Source organism: Lissotriton helveticus, chromosome 9, assembly GCF_964261635.1.
Source record: "Lissotriton helveticus chromosome 9, aLisHel1.1, whole genome shotgun sequence".
NCBI lineage: Eukaryota > Metazoa > Chordata > Amphibia > Caudata > Salamandridae > Lissotriton > Lissotriton helveticus.
This window is the reverse complement of record NC_136070.1, coordinates 718,918,211-718,943,475: the sequence shown is the minus strand read 5'-3', so window position 1 is coordinate 718,943,475 and position 25,265 is coordinate 718,918,211. Positions and strand designations below refer to the sequence as shown.

General features: G+C 54.1%; 1 protein-coding gene across 3 annotated transcripts in view; it reads left to right on the top strand.

The window, feature by feature from the left end:
- PC (pyruvate carboxylase) overlaps positions 1 to 25,265 on the top strand; it is a 2,151,284-nt gene that overhangs the window by 2,114,494 nt on the left and 11,525 nt on the right. For all 3 annotated transcript variants that reach the window (XM_078660828.1, XM_078660829.1, XM_078660827.1), the window contains one exon: positions 7,122 to 7,262. In XM_078660828.1, coding sequence (XP_078516954.1) covers positions 7,122 to 7,262 — 141 coding nt within the window. The remainder of the gene's footprint in view (positions 1 to 7,121; positions 7,263 to 25,265) is intronic.

Here is a 25,265-nt window from a genome sequence, read left to right as displayed (position 1 = left end):
AGGTTCACTGAACGCCAGGGTTGACGAACTCAGCCGCAGGTGCATGATGGATCACGAATGGCATCTTCACTCGGAGGTGGTGCAAGGTCTCTTTAATAGTGGGGAGAGTCTTGATTAGATCTATTCGCCACCGAAGAGAATGCGCAATGTCAGCAATTTTGCGCATTGGAATTTCCAAGGCTGCACTCTCTAGGCAACACTTTTCGCCGTGTGTGGGGTTGCGGTTTTCTATACGCCTATACCACTTCTACCCAGCATGCTGAAGATCAAGCGCGACCTGGCCCAAGTAATTAATGTGCTCTGGACTGGGCACGAAAAGTCTGGTATCCTGAGCCGCTCTACATGGCCATCTATCCTGCGATCCAACTACCTCTTCGGGAGGATCTTCTGTCGCAGCAGCAGGGGACGGTCCTCCTCCCGAACGTGTCCAGCCTCCACCTCCTTGGGCGGAGATTGAGCCGCGGCAGTTGACGTCATTTGACTTGCCTCCCGAAATCTGTGATGTAATCTTGGCAGCCAGGCGTCCCTCCACTAAGACGGTATACGCCTTCAGATGGAATAGGTTTGTGGCATGGTGCACAGCGAAGGCTGTGGATCCCCTTTCTGCCCCTCTTTCTGAGGTTCTCTTGTTTCTCCTTTCTTTGGCCCGAAGGGCTCTGCTCTGGGCACTCTTAAGGGCTAGCTCTCAGCCTTTCTCAGGCTTCCTGATCAGCCTTCTCTTTTCAAGTCCCCTGTTGTAAATATATTAAATGCATTACTCATCTATTTCCTCCTGTTCCCTTCGTAATGCCTCAGTGGGACTTGAACTTGGTGCTAACCTATCTTATGTACACTTCCTTCGAGCCGCTACATAACTGTCCTCTCAGACTCTTAACTCTCAAAACTGCTTTTCTGGTGGCCATCACTTCTGTGCGCAGGGTGAGTTAGCTACAAGCTCTGTCTTCCAAGCCTCCCTTTCTGGCTGTTCATCCGGACAAGGTCGTCCTCAGAACTCGACCTTCCTTTCTTCCAATGGTGGTCACTTGTTTTCATATTGGCCAAACCATCACTTTGCCCACCTTCTTTCTGCCTTCTTCAAAAGAGAAAGAGAGGCTCCACCATCTGGATCCAAAACGTGCGCTCTCCTTTTATTTGGATTGCACCAAACCATTCCGGGTGGACGACCAGCTCTTTGTTGGTTACGTGGGTGCTAAAAAAGGTCGGGCCATGCACAAACGGACCATCTCCAGGTGGTTTGTTCTGTGCATCAAAGCCTGTTACTCTTTGGCTAAGAAGGAGCCTCCAGTGGGGCAGCGTGCCCATTCTACCAGGGTGACGGCAGCTACTACTGCTTTGGAACGGGGAGTCCCCCTGAATGACATCGGTCAGGCAGCTACGTGGGCTTCGCTGCACACATTTACGAGACACTGCTGCCTGGACAACCAAGTCAGAAGAGAGCTTTTTCTCCAGGACTTTCTGGTGTGATCTTGGTTCCCAGACCCACCTCCGGTTTTGGCATTGCTGGGATATCTATTCTAAGGTAAGGAATCTATAACTAACTGTTTCTTTCAGATGCACAATTTACTTACCTTTGGTAACCTATACTAACTGTTTCTTTCAGATGCACAAGTTACTTACCTTTGGTAACAATATATCTGTTCGAAACATAGGTTAGTTATAGATTCCTCAAGCAAGCAAGCAAGCAAGACCACTGACTCATTGTCAGTGAAATTGCTCTCCCACCCTCGCAGCTCCACCATTAAGTGAGGTGCCCCTGCCCCTGCACTCTTGAGTGTTGGTGATCGAGGCCCTCTTCCACCCGCAGGTTTCCCTGCGCCTCATCCCTGGTGGTCCAGTGGACCTCTGTCTCCTTTCTTTCTTTCTGCTCCTTCACTCGTTTTTCTCCCCTTTCTATCTTTCACCTTTCTGCACCTCTGCTCTTTTGCGCCTTATTTCTGCCCATTTCCCTTTCTCTCCCTCTGCTCCTTCACTCGTTTTCACTCGTTTTTTCCCCTTTCTATCTTTCACCTTTCTGCACCTCTGCTCTTTTGTGCCTTATTTCTGCCCATTTTCCCTTTCTCTCCCTCTGCTCCTTCACTCGTTTTCACTCGTTTTTTTACCCTTTCTATCTTTCACCTTTCTGCTCTTTTCTGCATCTCTGCTCTTCTGTGCCTTATTTCTGCTTATTTTCCCTTTTTTCTTTATCCCTTCTTTCCTCCCTTTACCTTTCCCCGCCGCTGCTGCCCCCGCGGCCCCACCCCCCCCCAGCACGACCGGCCCAATCCAGCTCCCCTCCCCGCTCCCGCCTCCCAGCTGTCCAGCCCTCCCCGACCCCTACTTAATGGCGGCCGCGTAGCGGCCGCGGGCTGCGGGCGCGCCGCTGGTGCACCGAAGGCACGTCAAAGGCAAGCACGTCTGCGCCCGTCTGCGACCCGTCCGCGACCAGCACCAGGAACCCTGGACCTCCGCCCCGCCAACGCTACGACCCAGCAGCACTCCACGCACTCAACCCAGGCTGCAACAACAACTGCAAGCTAGCATCGCCAGCCGACACCCATGGACCCTTCAGCTGTCACCGCTGCCGGCACACCTGCAGCACCGCCAAGAACACGGATCCAGCACAACCCGCCCACAAGAACACAACCGAACCGAAGACCCTGCAATGCATCCTCCTCAACGTCCGATCCCTCCACAAACACGCCACAGAAATCTGGGACCTCCTCGACAGCACAACCCCAGACGTAGCATTCTTCACCGAAACCTGGACCAACACCACCTCGGGACCGGACATCGCCATCGCCATCCCCCAAGGATACAAGATCTCCAGGAAGGACCGCCCCATCCACCCAGGAGGAGGAATCGCCATCGTCCACAAATCCAGCCTCCGCCTGAGCACACTCCCTGACGAGTCCACAGAACTGATGGAACACCTTCACTTCAAGATACTGGCCAGCCCCACCGCAGCCCTCCGAGGAACCCTCATCTACCGACCCCCTGGACCCCGCGGACCCTTCGCCAACTCCATCACGGACATTATCTCCCCGCAGGCCATCGCATCCACCAACTACACCCTGCTGGAAGACCTCAACTTCCACCTCGACAATCAACTGGACCCCAACACCACATCCCTCCTAGACAACCTCCACAACATTGGACTCCGCCAGATCGTGACCGAGCCCACGCACTCAGCAGGACACACCCTCGACCCCCTCTTCACTACAGGAAACTCCATCACCTTCAGCCACACCACCGAACTCCCATGGACCGACCATCGTTGCGTCCACTTCACCTTCAGAACACCCACCATCCACAGACACCAGCACCTGCTTCCACAAAGAAACTGGACCAAAATCACCGATGACCAGCTCACCTCCTCACTCAACAACTCCACCCCAACCATCGCGGAAAACGACGACCCCAACACCGCAGCCCGAACCCTGCATAGATGGATCTCGGACAGCACCAACACCATAGCCCCCCTCAAGAAAAACAACAATACCCGTGCCAAGAAAGCCAGATGGTTTACCACCGAACTTCGAGAGTCCAGGCGCACATGCCGCCGCCTCGAAAAGGCCTGGAGAAACACCAAATCCACAGAAGCCCACAACAACTTCAGAGCCGCCACCAACGCCCACCATCAACTCATCAGAGAAACGAGGAAAAAAGCGATTGAAGACAGAATCTCCACCCACGCACACAACAGCAAGGAACTCTTCAGCATCATCAAGGAGTTCGCCCAACCCACCAGCGAGTCTACCGACATCCCTCCCTCACAAGACCTCTGCGACAAACTCAGCATCTTTTTCCACCACAAAATCAAGAGCATCTACGACAACTTCGACGAAGACAACCAACACACTGAACCCTCACCAACCACCCCCGACACCCGGAAACCAGCGATTGATGACTGGACAGCCCTCACCACCGAAGACACACTGAAGACAATGAAGTCAATCCACTCAGGGGCCCCCACGGACCCCTGCCCCCACCACATCTTCAACAGAGCCGCCAACACCATCGCACCCATGCTCCGCCAAACCATCAACCGCTCCCTGGCGACCGCCTCATTCCCCGACGACTGGAAACACGCCGAGGTCAACCCCCTCCTAAAGAAACCCTCAGCGGACCCGACCGACCTCAAAAACTACAGACCCATCTCCCTGCTCCCGTTCCCAGCGAAAGTCATCGAGAAAGCCATCAACAGCCAACTCGCCACATTCATTGAAGGACACAACATCCTCGACTCCTCCCAATCCGGCTTCAGAAAAAAACACAGTACGGAAACCGCCCTCCTCGCCGCAACAGACGACATCCGCACCTTACTGGACAAAGGAGAAACAGTAGCCCTCATCCTCCTCGACCTATCAGCGGCGTTCGACACAGTCTCCCACCGCACCCTAATACGCAGACTCTACGATGCAGGAATCCAGGACAAGGCCCTCGACTGGATCTGCTCCTTCCTCTCCAGCAGGACGCAGCGGGTCAGACTCCCCCCTTTCCTCTCGGACCCCACGCCTATCACCTGCGGAGTCCCCCAGGGCTCCTCCCTCAGCCCGACGCTCTTCAACGTCTACATGGCTCCACTTGCCCCCATCGTCAGAACCTACGGACTCAACATCGTGTCATATGCAGACGACACCCAGCTCATCCTCTCCCTATCCAACGAGCCCAACACCGCCAGACGCAACTTTCGAGAAGGCATGGAAGCCTTCGCCAACTGGATGAAAAACAGCTGCCTACAACTAAACACCAACAAAACAGAAGTACTCATCATGGGCCCAAACCCCGACGCCTGGAGTGACACCTGGTGGCCCACCGCCCTCGGAAACCCGCCAACCCCCACAGACCACGCACGCAACCTGGGAGTCATCCTGGACTCCGAGCTCAAAATGGACCGCCAGATCAACTCTGTCTCATCTTCCTGCTTCCACACCCTCCGCCTCCTTCGTAAGACCTTCAAATGGATCCCCCTCGAACACCGAAAGACAGTCACTCACGCCCTGGTCACCAGCAGACTCGACTACGGCAACGCACTCTACGCCGGAATAAACAAAAACCTCATCCGCAAGCTACAGAACATCCAGAACGCCGCCGCAAGACTGGTCCTCAACCTGCCAAAACACTGCCACATCTCCCAGCACCTGCGCACACTCCACTGGCTCCCCGTCGAGGCGAGAATCACCTTTAAGATGCTCACCCACGCACACAAGGCCCTCGACGGCAATGGACCAGCATACCTGAACAGCCGACTCAAATTCCACGCACCCCAAAGGACCCTACGATCAGCCCAGCTTTCCTACGCTGTGGTCCCCCGCACCAGAAAGACCAGATCGGGAGGCCGCTCCTTCTCCTTCCTCGCGGCCAAAGCATGGAACGCCCTTCCGCTCCACCTCAGACAGACAACATCGCTCCCCATCTTCGCAAGAAACCTCAAAATCTGGCTCTTCGACAGACCCCCTCCTTGATGGAATGGAATCTGCACCCCCCAACTCCCCCCCCACCCCTAGCGCCTTGAGACCCTTACGGGTGAGTAGTCGCGCTTTAACAAACTCCTGATTGATTGATTGATTGATTGATTCCTTACCACCCCTCCCATCCTTCCCATTCTGCAAACTGATTTATAGGGTTAAGGAGATCCTTTCAGGACCCTAGTTTTGTGCACCAGTGGTCAGTGTCTTGCAAGGCTCTGCGTTCCTGGCGCGTAAAGGCGTGTACAGAACGGACGTCAGCGCGCGAGGACGGCGTCTAAGTAACTTCCACGACATCAATCCTGCGACTACAACGTCGACAACGGACGCGGAGTCGACTGACACCACCTACCGACACGCAGGGGTACTGCCGATGAAAAACTTTCCGGATCCAGTCTGATGCCTGGGGGATATTCTAAGGTAAGGAATCTATAACTAACCTATGTTTCTTACAGATATATAGTTACCGAGGTAAGTAAATGAGAAAGTACTGCACTCAAATACTGATATTACCAAGTGGTAAGGGTACTATGTACAGGAGAGCAAAACCGGTTTTCAACACTCATTGCCAGTTTTATTGTCCCACTTGCGTCAAACGACATTTCGACCCATGTTTAACCAATTCCAGGGTCATCATTGAGACTACTGAAACTTATGGAGAATCTAAAAACTAGTTATAAAGAAGCAGTGCCTGCCCTCAAATGATTCTGTTCTACATCCACTGAAACCACAATAAAGTTGCATGGGAAAACTACAGTGAATCCTAAAAGAAGCAAGAAAGATGCATGGTACGCTGTAACTGCTTCTATCATTCAGGTAGATCGGCCGAGATGTCACTATTTAACCCACAGCAAGAGAGTAATCGGAGAAGACTGGCTCAGAGCTAGGCAGGACTCTAGGCAAATTCACCCAGCTGGCATGTAGTTTGATCTGAGTCACATGGCTGGCTTAGAATCTGTGTAGTCTTGCAGAACCGGCTTGGATTCTGGGCAGGCTCACAGGGTAGAATTGGTTCCTTGGCATTCCCTGCCTTTGGAGGACTGCATTACTGGTGTACGGCTAGCTGGGCCTTCATATGGCCACCATTTTATTTTAAACAAATTAATATGTTATGTTCATTTGGGAGCTGCCTTTCACCATGTCTGCTGCAAGGCTTTTCACTCTGCTCAGCTAACTCAGGAGAACTAGGTAAACCCCTCCACCTCTGTCCACAATGTGTATGAGAGCCTCCCAGGCCAATGACCTGAGTCTTCAGAATTTACTGGCCTTGTTCTCTTCTTTTCTTTTCTTATCACGGTTTTGACCCTGCTGGGAAAAAAGTCTGTTAGTAATCGCTTATTTGTTTGTTCGAGTCCCCACAGAGTGTCAGCTCTTTAAATCTCAGATGTACATGATAATCCTTTATGTAAGACTTTCATAGCGGATATGCTGTATATTAGATACACTATCAATTCACCTTTTGGCACTGCACAACATTTCAATATGTTGACAGACTAACAGGCTTTCAGGACTGCATATCTGCAGTTAAGTGTATAAAATCTCATTGTGACAGCTGTTGTCCTTTGTTTCTTTGACAACTTTGCTGACTGACTACAAAATGCTCCTGTTCTGGGGCCATCTCAGATTAGGTACTATTCGGAGCTGAAAAAAGTGATGCGTATTCTGTTTTTTCAGGTGGAACTGGAACGTGGGAAGACCCTTCATATCAAAGCGCTGGCTTTGGGAGACCTCACCAAGAATGGGCAGCGAGAGGTGTTCTTCGAACTAAATGGACAGCTGCGCTCCGTGCTGGTCAAGGACACACAGGCCATGAAGGTAAGAAGGTGGTGCTGAACTATCAGCTGTGAGAAACTGTGAATCTGTGGCGAGGGATCAGCTGGAGCTGCAGAAAGATGTTGCAAGAGCTCTCTTCTTGTGGCAGCAACCCCTGCCTGTATATGAGGCACACCTGACGCAGCTACTCAGGACAGTGTTTTGGAAACCCTTTGCACATCCCTACTAACAGAAAATACGTAGAACAGGATTTGTTTCCATAGGGAGAGGCGGGCTGTGAAAACACATCCTCAAGGAAACCTTTTTGAAACGCTAATTGATGTCCTCGGGGAAGAAATTATGATACCGAAGCATTCACATATAAGTAATGTTCCACATTAAAAAAAGAATTAATTAGCTAGGAAATGGTTTGCTTGTGGGACTGGTTGACATTCTCAACCTATCTGGCATGAAAGTAAACATTTATAACCATAACCAGTCACGTCAACTGACCAGGATGTAAGAGAGAGGCCAATTCCGAAATTGACCCAAGTTACTTGCGCCTTACAGAAAGTTTGGTTATTTATGGGCCTTTGTAAGGCACAGCGTATGGGTGTTACATAGGCCTTGCAACCAAGATGCCCCCGTTCAGCTAAAGGTCTATGAATTTCTGTGAGATATGGGTGTCTCAGGGGCTCTCAACACATTCTGCAGGTGTTGGTATCATTTTGTTTTACACCATTGGAGCAGCGTGTGCCCTCAAGGAGACTTGTGGTGCTATAGGACAAATTCTGCAAATAGTGGCAAACTTTAGGTACCCTCCACATTTGTCCTGTATGAATAGGGGGGGGGTGTATGTCCACTGATAAAGTTTAGAATCCAGATAGCCAGGTTTCTGACGTGAACCTCCAGAGTCCATATTGACACACACTATGCTCTTTGGTATCCTCTGGACAAATGAACTTGGAGCCATTCGGACAATGTTTTTGAAAGCCATGCGCAGTAACTTGATAAAATATGGTTCAATAAAAAAAAATAAAAAAAATGAAACCGGTTTTATGGTTGTAGTTACTTGAATTTTTTTTGCTGGATATTTTCAGCTGTGCTTTAGAACAGCCCATCAGTAATTGTGCATCTGAAATGTTCAGTACCGTGGGACTCAGTACGCACAGCATGCAGGATTACTGTGCTATTTCAAGTTTTCCTGGGAGTGATAAAACATTGCCATAGAAATGGTTGTTTCTGCACCAATTCCCATGTCTGTTTCTGACATTGTGGATAGTTTTCCACTAACCTAATAAACCAGCCTTTATCAGGCGATTAGAAAAGTTTCGAGTACGTGGCATTAATTACGTCTCGACTAATCATTCTGGTAGATTCTCCCATTTCCGTCCAAATGAGGCATTATGAGATCCACAAGTGGGGGGGCATAGTGTGGAATCTCCCTTGCAGCTGCTGGCCCGCACAGCTTGCTTTTAGTCCTTCCACCCCAAATATACACATACACACGCGTGTTTTAGCACATAGGCTATTTTCTTTGCCACATTACTGTTTCTTGACTGATGCTTTCTTTGAGAGCTCATTTGACTTTTGCTGCGGTTCGTCTTCTCTGCCTGTGCCCTGCGGTCACCTCTGCATCCTACTTTGAACCCCTCGGAACTTCGACGGGTCCGACTGACTGGCTCGGATGCATACATGCCAACATTTCAGAAGAGCAAAGAGGGAGATTTTTTTTTAAAATCGGGAGAATGGGGCTTCAAATTGGGTTACTGGCGTGTATGGGCTTTGGAAGTGTGCTGCTGCAGGATTGGACATTTGAAACACAAATGTACGTTTTTTTTCTTACCTTTTACAAGCATGGAGCGCAATGGCAGGCTGAGAGGGTGATGCAAGTGTTGTCCCCCCCTCCCCCCCCCCGCCCCTGTGTGACACCCCAGCCGAAAACAGCTTCCTGTGCACACACACGCCCCCCCCCTTACTTCACAGGTCTTCAAAAGACAATTGCCTTGTTAATGACCCTTTGTTGTTTTTTCACCCCATCGAGAGCCCCTCCATGGCCACTTTGACTATTGCTGGAAAAATTAGCACTTCACACAATACTAAGCCCTGTCAACAAACCCCGAGGAATCGGGTTTTTGCTTGCAGGAATCGGGAGGCGGGAGACTAGCCTTCAAATCGGTAGTCTCACGCCTGAATCGGGAGGGTTGGCATGTCTGCGGATGGTAATCCCAAATCTGATCTCTCCTGGTGACAACTATGTGTGTGCTATTCAAGCCCACCCGCCCACAGCACGGACTACTTTAAGAATTCTTCTCTTGTGGGCTCGGGACATGAATCCATGGCCCGTCTGCGACCTCCGACTGGATCGTAGAGGCCGGTGACCCACTTCCGTGCCAGTCTGCTGACCTTCCTGTCTGCACAGGACCAGGCTCAGCACCCGGGCCGAGTGCCCCAGCAGACAGGCCTCAGATTCTGGCGCCATGCCAACCGACATGTTCTCGAGTAGCCGACGGCAGCTTCGCCTCCTCGCGCATCCGTGCTCCTCCTCACACCCTTCAGCGAGGGGGGGGGGGGAGAGCTCAGGCTGTGCTGCATCCCGGCTCCCTGGCTTGTTGCTTAGACAGAATGGAAATAATTGAAGTGTTGAGTGCTGCGTCCCCCGGCACCTCTCGTTCAATTATTGATGTCTGCAGATGCAAAACTCTGGCATATGCCGCCTTGGAAGCTCTTTCTCCCTGGCTCCTCTTTCTTCATCTGGAATGCCTGCCAGCGGAAGCCCTCCACCCCTCCTGTCCTTCGCCCCATCCACGCGGCCCGCCCCCACTTAATGAGCGGGGAAAGCACTTTCGACTCAATTGAACCATTAAGGCTTGTTTACCGTAATCTGGCCCCAGGTCGTGAGGCGTCGGGCGGGCGGTGCCCTGTCCGCCGGAAGGCTTGGACGAAGCGCCCTCGGCAACCCCACCCTCCTTCCTCCTGACCGTGGCAGTGCGCCCTTCGAGAAGGGCTGCCCAGTCTTTGTAAACTAGCGTCCTTTGTGTGCGGAACACGAGCTTCAAGATGCTACGGCGTGATGATGCAGGTGTAAAAACAGCCATTGCGCCCCTTATGGTGCTGGGGATGTAGGGGGCGGGGCGAGTAGACCTTCAGGAGTGCTCTAGTCATCCCATGACCAAGGAGTTTACGAGAGATTTAAGGCCCCCCAGTGCTTAATTTGTAAAAATATTAAGTCTAGGTGCTCAATATATTTTAGGAGGACACACCCATTTCTCCTGTCTCCACCCACATCCTCCACTGGCACTACCCACTATTGGCTTCACTCAAGGAATCTGAATTAGTCTGTCCTTCAAGTACATCCCAGTCACGCTCCCTTGTGACCTCCTATAGCGGTTAACTTCTAAAGTAGGAGATGTTTGTGCCACTTACAAGTCACAGGTTCATTTCCTAGTAAGTGTTATGTCTGCTGACTCCAAGCATGACAGAACAGCTTGCTTCCCCACGTCCTGCCCCGTCCCCAGTTCCTGTGGATCTCCCCTTTTCATCCCTTGACCGGAACTGGTGTCTGGTTCCTTGCACACTCCCACCAGTCGTTGTTCAGGGTCCTTTTGCCCTGTGTCCAGGTCACGACATCACCCCCCCTTGTTGCAAACGAGAGAGAGAGAGAAAGATATCTCTTCAATCAGTCTCTTTGGTCTTTTTCACTCTCTTCTGTGTTTCTCCTTTGTCCATCTGCGCGCCTTCATCCTGTCACGTGCCTCCTGTTGCGATTGCTCCTCCGTCCTCTTCCATGATCTTCAGGTCCTTGAAGTGTGAGCTGTTTCGTGTGACGTGGTAGCATCCTGCTGATGCTGTTATCATGGGCCCTTTTACCTCAGTCACCGTCAACGGCTCCTTTGAGTACGGGCTGTCCGATTTCCTCAGCTGCTGCTGCCGCACCACCACTGTGTCTCCTTGCTTTAGTTGCGCCGGAGTGGCGTGTCTCTTTGCATCTGCATATGTCTTAATTTTCGCTTTTGCTTCTTGATCTTTAGTGGCAATGCTGCCTTGCTCTTGCTTTGCTGCTGCTTCCAGCTGCGGTAGCCTCGTCCTGCTTGATCGGCCCAGCACTAGCTTAGCGGGACACCGTCCTGTGGAGCTGTGAGGAGTGTTCCTATAGTCTCTTAGTACTTGGCACAGAGCCTGCCCTATTGATAGCTGCACCAGTTTTTCTCTTTGTACAGCCTTCTTTGTTTCCCACAAATCCTTTTGCCATGCCATTTGCTTGTGGCCACAGGGGTGTTATTTTCCGGTGACGAATCCCTAGATAGTCCATGAACTTTCTAAACTCCTCCCCTGAGAATGGTGGACCATTGTCTGTCTCTAGAGTTTGCGGGGAGCCCACGCCGCGAAGACGCCGTCCATAGTTGGCAGCGTTGCTCTTGCTGATGTTGACGATACTTGTTGCGCAAAGAACCTTACAGGCGTAAGGTGGGTAACCTGAGCACTCCTATGTGCTAAAAAAACAAGTATATCTGAAGGTATTTAAATGTTCAAAGTTTTATTCACTTTGTAGCATGATGCAAATAATTCTTCAATCCAAAAAAGTACTCGTTTTGATGAAATAGACTTGAAGACAATATTACATAATGGTTCCAAATGCACAACATTTTTTTTTCATTGCGTCATGATTGTTGTGAAACAACGTTAATCAATGTCCCCAATGCATTTCGAGCTGTGTGGCTCTTCATCAGGGGGTCAGTATGTATCGAAAAGGTGTAGCGCGATGAAGCGCTTGATTGGAAAAGTCCGAAACACGGTGGAACGCCATCTGAGGGATGCGGAAATGACAACAACCATGACGCAATGAAATTTTTTTTGTCGTGCATTTGGAAACATTATGTAATATTGTCTTCAAGTTTATTTCATCAAAACGAGTACTTTTTTGGATTGAAGAATTATTTGCACCATGCTACAAAGTGAATAAAACTTTGAACATTTAAATACCTTCAGATATACCTGCTTTTTTAGCACATAGGAGTGCTTAGGGCACCCACCTTACACCTGTAAGGTTCTTTGCGTACCATTTTTTTGCCCCTCCTGGACAGTAGGGGCTAACCCTGATCACCCTGAAAGACTGAACTTTCTCCGACTACCCATCAGACTAATTGATCTACCTTCGGAGTGCAGCACACCTCTGTACCTCATTATCTGAAAGAAACAGGTTAGTATTAGATTCCTTACCTTAGAATATCCCCAGGCGTCAGTCTGGATCCGGAAACTTTTGCGTAGCAGTACCCCTGCGCGTCGGTAGGCGTCGTCTGCAGGCGTCCCCTGCGGCTCCGCGTTGTCGGCGTCATGCGCCGTGATGACGTCGCTGGAGTATATAGACGCCGCCTCCGCGCGCTGACGTCAGTTCTTCTTTTTTCCGCGCCAGTTAGCGCAGATCCGAAGAGCAGTACTCCGGTCTTTTGACCAAGTTTCTTGTTAACTACTTAATCTTCTACGGTGCCGGTAGGATGCCCGGTTTCAAGGGTTGCGACGAGTGCGACCGCCTGATGTCGGTCACCGACCACCATCGACTCTGCCTCCGGTGTCTGGGCGCGGACCACGACGTGGAGTCCTGCGTCGACTGTCGGGCCTTGACTGGTAAAGCTAGGCGGGAGCGGTCCCGCAAGCTTCTCGAGCTCCGTGTGTCGGCCCCGCGTCGAGAGCGGTCCCGGTCCGGTCGGAGGTCGAGGGAGCGGTCGAAGGAACGATCGCGGAGCCGCCATGAGCGCTCTGGGAGTCGCCACCATTCCTCCGGTTCGTCAGGTAAGCGTAAGAAGTCGGGGCGTCGTCATCGTACCCCCGACTCCCCCCGACGCCCGCGTGATGCGGCCGGGGGCTCGGGTGGCCCCACCCCGCGGCCCCGCGTGGGTCGCCGACGCCGTCTGCCACCCCTGCGGCCCCGCGTGGGTCGCCGACGCCGTCTGCCCCATACCCGGCGGTCCCTGGGGAAGGCGCGTCGCGTGAGGAGATCGAGGCCTTCCTCATAGCTATGAGGGCGAGGTCTCCTCCGGCGGGGCCTACGGCGCCTGCGGGCCCGTCGGTCCCGTCTGGGGGCCCGAGCGGTTCGGGTGCTCCTGCCTCGACGCCGCCGGTGGCTCCGGCCCCGGCGCCGCTGGGCCCCTCAGGTTCGTCGCCGGCTGGTCTACCGGCCTCTCCGGCGTCGGTTCCTTTGGGCCAACCCGTGGTACCGCCTCCGCGCGGTGCAGCGACTCCGCCGTCGGTTCCGGCCGGCGTCGGGTCCCTGGCGCCGACGCCACGCGGCGCCACCCCCATTCCCCCTCTGACTCCTGACGCGGAGTCGGACCGGCGTCGTCCGACGCCGGATCCGGCGCCGATGGGGCCCATTGACCCCGAGGTCTATATCGTCGATCCAGAATACGGCGATGAGGACGAGTATGGAGAGGGTTGGGAGGGGTCTGAGGACCCTTTATCCCGTGCCTGCCAGTATGATGTGGACTGGGTAGGTGATCTGGGTGATGCCAGTGGTCTGGACGAGTCGCCCAACCCTGGGTTTGTCTCCCCGACCCCTGTGGCGTCTGAGGCAGGTGCTGCCTATTCGGTGGTCCTGATGAGGGCTGCCAAGGCCTTGAGCCTTGAGCTCCCCGTCGCGAAGGTCAAGCCGAACATTCTGACCGAAGTGTTTGAACCGCAGTCATGCCCCCAGGAGCCTCTGCTGCCGTTTAATGAGGCCCTGACGGATGTCCTTTTGGGCACCTGGTCCAGGCCCGCTTCCGGTGCACCGGTTGACCGGAACGTTGCCAGGCGTCACCGTCCGTGCTCGGACGACCCTGCCTTCCTATCCACCCATCCCTCCCCGGAGAGTCTGGTGATCCAGGCCTCCACTTCACAGTCCGCGTTCCCGTCGGCTCCGCCCGATCGGGAATCAAAGCGGTATGACCAATTTGGTAAAAAGGTCTTTTCCTCTTTGAGCGCTGGACTGCGGTCTTGTAATACCGCGTGCCTCTTGGGCCGCTACACCCACTCCCTGTGGGATACGGTCGAGGAGTGTTTGCCGCAATGCCCCCAGGAAGTGCGGGACAAGCTCACCGGGCCTTGGTTGAAGGCCGGGATGCGGCGCGGTACTCGATCCGTTGTGGTCTGGACACGACCGACTCGCTGGGACGGGCTATGTCCACGACGGTGGCGATTCGTCGCCATGCTTGGCTGAGATCTGCCAACTTCTCGCCAGACGTCCAAAATACACTCATGGACATGCCATTTGATGGCAGTCGCCTGTTTGGTGACAAAGCGGACCACGCGCTGGAGCGCTTCAAGGACTCCAGGGTCACGGCCAAGTCCTTGGGTCTTTCGACCCAGCGCCAGCAGACGGGTTCGTTTCGCCCCTTTCGTGGCCAAGGGAGGGGCGGTCCCACACGTGCTGCCAGCCACGCGCCGCAGAACGCTCCCCAGCGCGGTGGCGGCCGTGGTTTCCGCCGTGGTGGCGGTAGAGGCCAGCGGCGAGGTCAGTCCACGCCTCCCCCCGCTGCTGCATCCAAGCCTTCCTAGTCCGAGCTTTCGGGCTCACGTGACGCCAGTGGGTGGCAGGGTTCGCCATCACCACTCCCGCTGGCGCGCGATAACATCGGACAGGTGGGTGCTGCAGCTCGTTCGAAGGGGCTACGCCCTCCCCTTCGAGTCCACTCCTCCAGCCATGCCACCGCAGAACCACCGTGTGTCGGGGGACCACTTGACACTTCTGCAGGAGGAAGTTACGGCCCTCTTGGCTAAGGGGGCCATCGAGCGCGTTCCTGGGCCAGAAGTAGGGTGTGGTTGCTACTCCCACTACTTTCTGGTGCCCAAGAAGGACAAAGGAGGCCTCCGTCCTATCTTGGACCTACGGAACGTCAACGGCTTCCTCCGGAAGGAGAAGTTCAAGATGTTGACTTTGGCTCAGGTCTTGGCTGCTCTAGACCCTCAAGACTGGATGGTAGCGTTGGACTTGCAGGATGCGTATTTTCACATCCCCGTCCTGCCGGCCCATCGGCGTTACCTGCGGTTCACGGTAGGCCGGGAGCACTTTCAGTTTATCGTGCTCCCATTCGGCCTTACCAGCGCCCCACGGGTGTTCACGAAAGTGATGGCGGTGGTCGCAGCTCATCTGCGCCGGTTAGGGGTTTCAGTCTTCCCCTACCTCGACGACTGGTTGTTGAAGGCGGGCTCGCCCCAGACAGTCGTCCACCACCTTCAGATGACGGCAGACCTCCTGCACGAGCTGGGGTTTTCCATCAATGTGCCGAAATCACACCTGTGTCCCTCTCAAAAGCTCCTTTTCATCGGAGCGGTTCTCGACTCGGCGCAGTTTCGGGTTTATCCCCCGGAATGGCGGGTCCGGGATATTCAGGCTCTGATTCCCATCTTTCAGCCGTTATCCCGGGTTTCGGTCAGGTTGACGCTGCGGCTTCTGGGGCTGATGGCCTCCTGCATCCTACTGGTGCATCACGCCAGGTGGCGGATGCGGGCTCTGCAGTGGGACCTGAAGTTTCAGTGGGCCCAGCATCAGGGCAACCTATCCGACCATGTCCTGATCTCGGAGGGCACTGCGAGACAGTTGCAGTGGTGGCTTACGGACCGCGATTGGGTCAGAGGCAGATCCCTCTCCCTTCCCCAACCGGAGCACGTGGTTGTGACGGACGCGTCCCTCCAGGGCTGGGGTGGCCACTTGGGAGAGGCGGAGATCAGAGGCATCTGGTCTTCGGCGGAGTCCCGGCTCCATATCAACCTGTTGGAGCTGCGGGCGATTCGCCTAGCACTGAAGGCATTCCTCCCCTTTGTCAACGGGAGTGTAGTGCAGGTGTTCACGGACAACACCACCGCCATGTGGTACTGCAACAAACAGGGCGGTGTGGGGTCGTGGACCCTTTGCCAGGAGGCTCTGCGTCTCTGGCAATGGCTGGAACGTCAGGGCGTGACTCTGACGGTTCAACACCTGGCAGGTTCTCTGAATGCCAGGGCGGACGAACTCAGCCGTCGGTGCTCGGTGGATCACGAATGGCGTCTGAACTCGGACGTGGCGAGCGGCCTCTTTCAGCAATGGGGAGAGCCTTGGTTAGATCTATTCGCCACAGAAGAGAACGCGCAATGTCATCAGTTCTGCGCGTTGGAGTTTCCAAGACGGCACTCGCTCGGCGACGCCTTTCGGCGCGAGTGGAGTTGCGGTCTGTTGTACGCCTTTCCGCCTATACCACTTCTGCCCAGAGTGCTGAAGAAGATCAGGCGCGACCGGGCCCAAGTTATCCTTGGGGCTCCGGACTGGGCTCGAAGATACTGGTATCCCGAGCTACTCAGCATGACAGTCGGTCCCTCGATCCGCCTGCCCCTTCAGGAGGACCTTCTGTCGCAGCAGCAGGGGACGGTCCTCCACCCGAACCTGTCCAGTCTCCACCTCCATGCTTGGAGATTGAGCGGCGGCAGTTGAGGCCATTTGACTTGCCTCCTGAAGTCTGTGATGTAATTCTGGCAGCCAGGCGTCCCTCCACAAAGTCGGTATACGCCTGCCGGTGGAACAGATTTGTGGCATGGTGCACAGCAAAGGCTGTGGATCCCCTTTCTGCCCCTCTGTCTGAGGTTCTCCTCTTCCTCCTTTCCCTTGCCCAGCAGGGCTCTGCTCTGGGCACTATCAAGGGCTATCTTTCTGCCCTTTCCGCCTTCTTGAGGCTACCTGATCAGCCATCTTTATTCAAGTCCCCTATTGTGTTACGATTCTTGAAGGGCATCACGCACATGTATCCCCCAACTCCGTTCGTGATGCCTCAGTGGGACTTGAACCTGGTTCTGACTTTCCTGATGTGCGCTCCCTTTGAGCCTCTTCATTCCTGTCCTCTCCGTCTTCTCACTTTAAAGACGGCCTTCCTGGTGGCTATCACCTCTGCCAGGAGAGTGAGTGAGCTCCAGGCTCTTTCTGTTAAACCTCCTTTCTTGTCTGTTCATCCTGATAAGGTGGTTCTTCGGACTAGACCTTCTTTCCTGCCCAAGGTAGTCTCTGCTTTTCACATTGGGCAGTCCATCACCTTGCCCTCCTTCTTCCCGCCTCCGCATCCTTCGAAGGATGAAGAGCGGCTCCATCGTCTGGACCCAAAACGTGCGCTTTCATTTTATATGGATCGCACACGCCAGTTCCGGGTGGATGACCAACTGTTTGTTGGCTACGTGGGTGAGAAGAAGGGACGGGCGGTACAGAAGCGGACCATCTCTCGGTGGGTCGTCCTGTGCATCAAAGCATGCTACTCTTTGGCTCGGAAGGAGCCTCCTGTTGGGCTGAGGGCCCATTCCACTCGGGCCACGGCGGCTACTACTGCCCTGGGCCGGGGAGTCCCTGTGCAGGACATTTGCCAGGCGGCCACGTGGGCCTCGCTGCACACCTTTGCGAGGCACTACTGCCTGGACAGTCAAGTCCGGAGGGATGGCTTCTTTGGTCGTTCGGTCCTCCAGGACTTTCTGGTGTAGGTTGTATTGGTTCGCAGACCCACCACCGGGGTTGGTATTGCTGGGGTATCTATTCTAAGGTAAGGAATCTAATACTAACCTGTTTCTTTCAGATGAACAAGTTACTTACCTTCGGTAACGATATATCTGTAAGAAACAGTAGTTAGTATTAGATTCCTTACCGCCCCACCCATCCTCCCCGTTCTGCGAACTGATACCTAGGGTTAAGGACATCCCTTTCAGGGCCCTAGTTTCAAATGGCACCAGTGTTAGTTCTCACATGGCTCTGCGTGTTCTGGCGCGGAAAAGCTGTGTGCAAAGAACTGACGTCAGCGCGCGGAGGCGGCGTCTATATACTCCAGCGACGTCATCACGGCGCACGACGCCGACGACGCGGAGCCGCAGGGGACGCCTGCAGACGATGCCTACCGACGCGCAGGGGTACTGCTACGCAAAAGTTTCCGGATCCAGACTGACGCCTGGGGATATTCTAAGGTAAGGAATCTAATACTAACTACTGTTTCTTACAGATATATCGTTACCGAAGGTAAGTAACTTGTTCGACGATACTTGTTGCACAATGGGAAATCTGGAGAACTCATCAATTATTACAAGCAGGTAGTTTCCTGTTTCCAGGGGCCTGTAGAAGTCTGCTGCTAGCTCGGTCCACACTGCCTTCGGGAGCTCTGACATTTGTAGTGGTTCCAGTTTTGCTGGCTGCCCAGTCACTTGGCAGATATGGCAGTGTGCAACTGTGGCTTCTACCATGTTGTCCAAACCCGGGAACCACACTTTCTCCTGTAGCAGTTTCTTTGTTGCTACCATGCCTCTGTGATTTGTGCGCCAAATTCATCGTCTATCTCTGCAGCGCTCTTGGCTTCACTATTCTTGTTCCTCTCATTATTATTCCGTGTTTGGTCTCAGAGCTCTTCATGAATCTTTTTGAATGCCAGCATTTTCTCTTTGATTACCCAGTTTTCCATGATGCTGTTGTTGTGGACAATCCTCCACCCCTGTTGTCTTGTTACCGTTTTGACTGCTTGCATTGTGGCATCCCTCTCTGTTTCTAGTTCCAAATCCTCCATCGTTATAGATGCTGGAGTACTGTGTGTTAGTACAAAGTTCAGGTACTCTGCCGCCAAAGATGTTGCCTCAGGTGCCTGCGGTAGAGGGTGCTGTGACATGTAGTCTTCCGGGTTGTGCTCTTTCCCTGGTTTGTGTACGATCTTGAGATTGTAGTCCATCAGTCGTATGCCCCATCTCTCTATTTTGGGTTAACCTCTCCCTCTGTCAAGGCTCCCTTCCTGTCTCCTCCAAAACTGGGCAGGTCACCCCTCTGCTTAAAAAATCGACTGCTGATGCGACTGACCTCAACAATTTCCGCCCCATCACTAACTTACCCTTTCTTGCGAAGATCACAGAAAGATGTGTAGCGAAACAACTCTCTCGTCACATCAAGGACAATGATCTACTTGACAATTTCCAGTCTGGCTTCATTCAAAACTGCAGCACTGAAACAGCCCTGCTGCAAGTGATTGATGACGCGCTGCGGATACTCGATTCGGGGGGGGGGGGGGGTTCTGTCTTCTAATTCTCCTTGACCTTTCTGCAGCCTTTGACACTGTCAATCACAACACCCTCCTCAATATTCTTTAACAGAGAATGGGCATGGAGGGCTCTGTGCTTAAATGGTTTGCCTCATTCCTCTCTGATAGATCCCAAATGATCAAAATAGCGAACAGTCTTTCATCTCCTGTGGCGGTAGGTCAAGGTGTTCCTCAAGGCTCTATACTTGCACCCACATTGTTCAATCTCTATTTAGAACCTCTGGGAAATCTCCTAAGTAAATCCGGGATCCACTATCATCTCTATGCAGACGACACTCAAATCTACCTCAAGGTTGCCTCCACTCACGATCTCACTATCCTAAGCTCGACTCTCGACTCCATTCAAAACTGGATGTCAACTCATCAACTGATTCTGAATCCCTCCAAAACTGAATTCCTCCTCTTCTCCTCCTCACTCTCTCCTCCCCCGGTGCAATCATGGATGGATCAGATGAATCTACTTAACAATAAACCCATCATTGTCGACAGCGCAAAATCCCTTGGTGTCATACTCGACAAAAAACTCAATCTAATCTCCCACATCAATTCCATTGCAAAGTCTGCTCGATACCAACTGCGCCTTCTTTGGGGAATCCGTCGCTTCTTCCCGGAGCAGGACCTTATAACCCTGGTGCAATCGCTGTTCCTCTCCAGACTAGACTACTGCAATTCTCTTCTTACTGGTCTCCCCAAATCCCAATTGTCCCCCCTTAAATCTGTTTTCCATTCAGCTGCTCGTTTCATTTATGGGGCCAAAAGAAGCGACCACATCACACCGATGTTATCCACCCTCCCCTGGCTTCCCATTGAGGCTAGAGCTATCTACATGACTGCTTGTATCACCCACAAACCCTTGCACTCCTCCTCTCCTCGCTACCTGGCGAATAAACTGAAACTCTCTGGAGGCTCTAGACCATCACGTAATGCGGAAAATCTACTGCTTGAACCTCCCACTTTCAAGAAGGAAAAACTATGGCCCAATCCTTCTCAGGCAACGCGGTGAGAATCTGGAACTCCCTTCCGCCTCAGCTCCGGACCACCGCCTCCTGCCAGGCCTTCAAAACGGACCTCAAAGTTCTCCTCCTCCAAAGACATCTCCAAAAGTAATTCACGTCCTCTCTATTATCTGAAGGAAGACCTCCCATTACTGAAAATTCTATTCTCCATGACTATGGAAGTGCCTTCCCAGTGTGTTCTTGTGGTTGGAGTGTTTGCCATTCATTGCAGTATTATCCGTGTACTAGTGTTTGGTACTGTTTTGTAACATGCACACACCACTTTTCCCTTGTAACACACTATTTGCTACCTCTCACTCTTTGTTTGCCTTTGATACTTGCACAAGTGCCACCATTGCCTACGTAACGTTTGTTCTTGTGCCTGAGTGTCTAGTATATATTGCAGTATTATACCTCTAATTGTACTTTGTTTTCTCTTGTAACCTGCACACTTGTCACTTTTCTCCTCCTGTGCATTTTTTGCTACCTCATGTATTTTCTTTGATCGCAATTGTCACTTTTACCTCATGTAACTTAACGTCTGCTTTTGTAATCTGTTCACGAGTAATGTTCTCCTCATGTATCAGTTCTGTTCCTATTGTGAAGCACTCTGATGCCTTCGGGTAAAGTCCGCGCTATATAAAAACGCATAAATAAATAAATACTAGGGCCTGATGATCTGTTATGGTGGTAAATGGTTTCCCATATATGAACATGTATCTGAAAGAGAAACGTTAGTGATAGATTCCTTACCTTAGAATATCCCCAGGCGTCAGACTGGATCCTGAAATTTTTGCGTAGCAGTACCCTTGCGCGTCGGTAGGCGTCGTCTGCGGCTCCGCGTCAGTCGTCTGCATCGTGATGACGTTGTCGGAGTACTTAGACGCCGCCTCCGCGTGCTGACGTCAGTTCTTCTTTTTTCCGCGCCAGCAGCGCAAATCCGGAAAAAGTGGTACCTTAGTCATTTTTTGACTAAAACTTTTTTGATCCTTTTTGATCATTCTTTCGAGTCTTCGACTCCGAACGGTGCCGGTAGGGATGCCAGGTTTTAAGCCTTGTGAGGATTGCGACCAACTGATGTCGGTCACGGACCCTCACCGTCGGTGTCTCCACTGTCTCTGGGTCGATCATGACGACAAGACCTGCTCCGACTGCTGGGCCCTAACTTTGAAAGCTAGGCGGGAGCGTCCCGCAAGCGACTCCAGCTCCGGCAGTCGGCCCCTCGCCGTGAAAGGTCCCGGTCCGGACGGAGGTTGAGGGACCGGTCGCGGGAGCAGAGCCACCATAGCTCCGGGAGTCCACATCACTCCTCAGGGTCGAAGTCGTCAGGTAAGCACAAGAAGTCGAAGAGACGTCATCGATCTTCCGACTCCCCCCGACGCTCGCGCGACGCGGCCCTGGGTTCGGGTGACACCGCCCACGCGGCTCCGTTGGAGTCGCGGGCACCGCGTGCCTCATACCCCCTCCAGTCCCTGGGCCACGCGCGACGCAGGAGGAGATCGAACGTTTCCTCATGGCCATGAGGTCTCTCACTCCGATGGGCTCCGCGGCGCCTTTGGGCCCAGCGAACCCGTCTGGGGGCCCTAGCGGGTCGGGGGCTTCGGCCCCGACGCCGTCAGGTGCTTCGGCCCGACGCCGCCGGCGCCTTGGGGCTCGGCGCCGCAGGGCCCCGCTGGATCCGCTTCTAGATCCGGGTCGTCGCCGGTTGACCTAACGACCTCACCGGCGCCGGTCCCTCAGGTGTCACCTCCGGCGCCGTCTTTGGGCGGCGCCGTCCCCGAGGCCTCCCTCGATCCGGTACCGGCGCCGGAGCGGCGCCACTGGGCGCCGCTCTCGACACCGTTTGGAGAGTTCTACTTCAATGAACCGGCCCCATCATTTGACACCCCTGAGTACCAGGAGATGGGTGATGAGGAGAATTGGGAGGGGTCTGAGGACCCTCTGACACAGGAGTGTCAGTCCCAGGAGGACTGGACAGGTGGACTTGGGGATGCCAGTGGTCTGGACACCTCGCCAGACACTGGTTTTGTCTCACCTCCTACCGTGGCTACGGAGGAGGGGGCTACCTACAGTGTGGTGCTGACACGGGCGGCCAAGGCCTTGGGCCTTGAACTCCCCGTCGCAGCGGTGAGGACTAACCTCCTCACTGAGGTCCTTAAACCACAGTCAAGCTCGGCTGAGCCTCTGCTGCCGTTTAATGAGGCCTTGACCGACGTTCTTTTGGGCACTTGGTCCAAGCCGGCTAAAGGTTCGCCTGTAGATAGGAACGTGGCCAGACGCCACCGCCCGGCCCCGGGCGACCCTTGTTTCCTGTCCACCCACCCCACCCCTGAGAGCCTGGTGATGCAGGCCTCCAATTCCCAGTCCGCATTCCCGTCGGCTCCGCCTGACAGGGAATCCAAGAGGTATGAGCAATACGGCAAAAAGGTATTCTCCTCCCTGAGTCTGGGACTGCGGTCTTCCAACACCGCATGCCTCTTGGGCCGCTACACCCACCCTCTGTGGGATACGGTCGCGGAAGTGCTGCCAGAATGCCCGTTGGAGGTACGGGCTAAACTCGACCAGGCCCTTGTGGAAGGCCGGGATGCAGCACGATATTCTATCCGGTGTGGGCTGGATACCACCAACTCACTGGGCAGAGCGATGGCAACGACGGTGGCGATTCGTCGCCACGCCTGGTTGAGGTCCGCCAACTTCTCGGCTGATGTCCAGAATACTCTCATGGACATGCCGTTTGATGGCCGTCGCCTTTTAGGCGACAAGGCAGACCATGCGCTTGAGCGCTTTAAGGACTCCAGGGCTACGGCCAGGTCCTTGGGCCTCTCGGCCCCGCGCCAGGAAACGGGTGACTTTCGCTCCTTTCGTGCCCAAGGAAGGGGCGCCCCCACACGTGCTGCCAGCCACGCACCGCAGACTAACATCCAACGCGGTGGCGGCCGTGGAAACCGCCGTGGAGGCGGTCGGGGACAACGGCGAGGTCAGTCCACACCTTCCCCCGCAGCATCCGCCTCAAAACCCTCCTAGTCCGTGCATTCAGGCCCATGTGACGCCAGTGGGGGGCAGGGTTCGCCATCACCTCTTCCACTGGCGCACTGTCACGTCGGACAGGTGGGTGCTGCAAATCATCCGAAGGGGCTACTCCCTCCCCTTCGAGGCGACCCCTCCAGCCATGCCACCGCAATACCACTGCGTATCGGGGGATCATTTGCGACTTCTGCAGGAGGAAGTTACGGCCCTCTTGGCCAAGGGGGCCATCGAGCGCGTTCCTGGGCCAGAAGTAGGGTGTGGCTGCTACTCCCACTACTTTCTGGTACCCAAGAAGGGCAAAGGGGGCCTACGCCCTATCTTGGTCCTACGGAATGTCAACGGCTTCCTCCGGAAGGAGAAGTTCAAAATGCTGACACTGGCTCAGGTCTTAGCTGCCCTGGACCCAGGAGACTGGATGGTAGCGTTGGACTTGCAGGGCGCTTATTTCCACATCCCCGTCCTGCAGGTCCATCGGCGTTACCTGCTGTTCACGGTAGGCCACGAGCACTTTCAGTTTACCGTGCTCCCCTTCGGCCTTACCAGCGCCCCCACGGGTGTTCACGAAGGTGATGGCGGTGGTCGCAGCTCATCAGCGCAGGTTAGGGGTTTCAGTCTTCCCCTACCTCGATGACTGGTTGTTGAAGGCGGGCTCGCCCCAAACAGTCGTCAGCCACCTCGAGATGACGGCTGACCTCCTGCACCTGCTGGGGTTTTCCATCAATGTGCCGAAGTCACACCTGTGCCCCTCTCAAAAGCTCCTCTTCATCGGAGCAGTTCTCGACTCGGCACAGTTTCGGGTTTATCCTCCCGAACAGCGTGTTCGGGACATTCAGGCTCTGATTCCATTCTTTCAGCCTTTGTCCCGGGTCTCGGTCAGGTTGACGCTGCGGCTTCTGGGGCTGATGGCCTCCTGCATCCTTCTGGTGCATCACGCCCGGTGGCGGATGCGGGCTCTGCAGTGAGACCTGAAGTTTCAGTGGGCCCAGCATCAGGGCAACCTATCCGACCATGTCCTGATCTCTGAGGGCACTGCGAGATAGCTGCAGTGGTGGCTCACGGACCGCGATTGGGTCAGCGGCAGATCCCTCTCCCTTCCCCAACCGGAGCACGTAGTTGTGACGGACGTGTCCCTCCAAGGCTGGGGAGGCCACATGGGAGAGGCGGAGATCAGAGGCCTCTGATCTCCGGCGGAGTCCCGGCTCCATATCAACCTTTTAGAGCTGCGGGCGATTCGTCTAGCACTGAAGGCATTCCTCCCCTCTGTTCGGAGGAGTGTAGTGCAGGTGTTATCGGACAACACCACCGCCATGTGGTACTGCAACAAACAGGGCGGGGTGGGGTCGTGGACCCTTTGCCAGGAGGCTCTGCGCCCCTGGCAGTGGCTGGAACATCAGGGCGTGACCCTGGTGGTTCAACACCTGGCAGGTTCTCTGAACGCCAGGGCGGACGAACTCAGCCGTCGTTGCATGATGGATCACGAATGGCGTCTGAACTTGGACGTGGCGCAAGGCCTCTTTCAGCAGTGGGGAGAGCCTTGGTTAGATCTATTCCCCACAGAAGAGAACGCGCAATGTCATCAGTTCTGCGCGTTGGAATTTCCAAGGCGGCACTCGCTTGGAGACGCTTTTCGTCGCGAGTGGAGTTGCGGTCTATTGTACGCATTTCCGCCTATACCACTTCTGCCCAGAGTGCTGAAAAAGATCAAGCGCCACCGGGCCCAAGTCATCCTTGTGGCTCCGGACTGGGCACGAAGGTACTGGTATCCAGAGCTACTCAGTATGTCAGTCGATCCCCTGGTTCGTCTGCCTCTTCAGGAGGACCTTCTGTCGCAGCAGCAGGGGACGGTCCTCCACCCGAAACTGTCCAGTCTCCACCTCCATGCTTGGAGATTGAGTGGCGACAGTTAAGGCCATTTGACTTGCCTCCTGAAGTCTGTAATGTCATTCTGGCAGCCAGGTGTCCCTCCACAAAGTCGGTATACGCCTGCA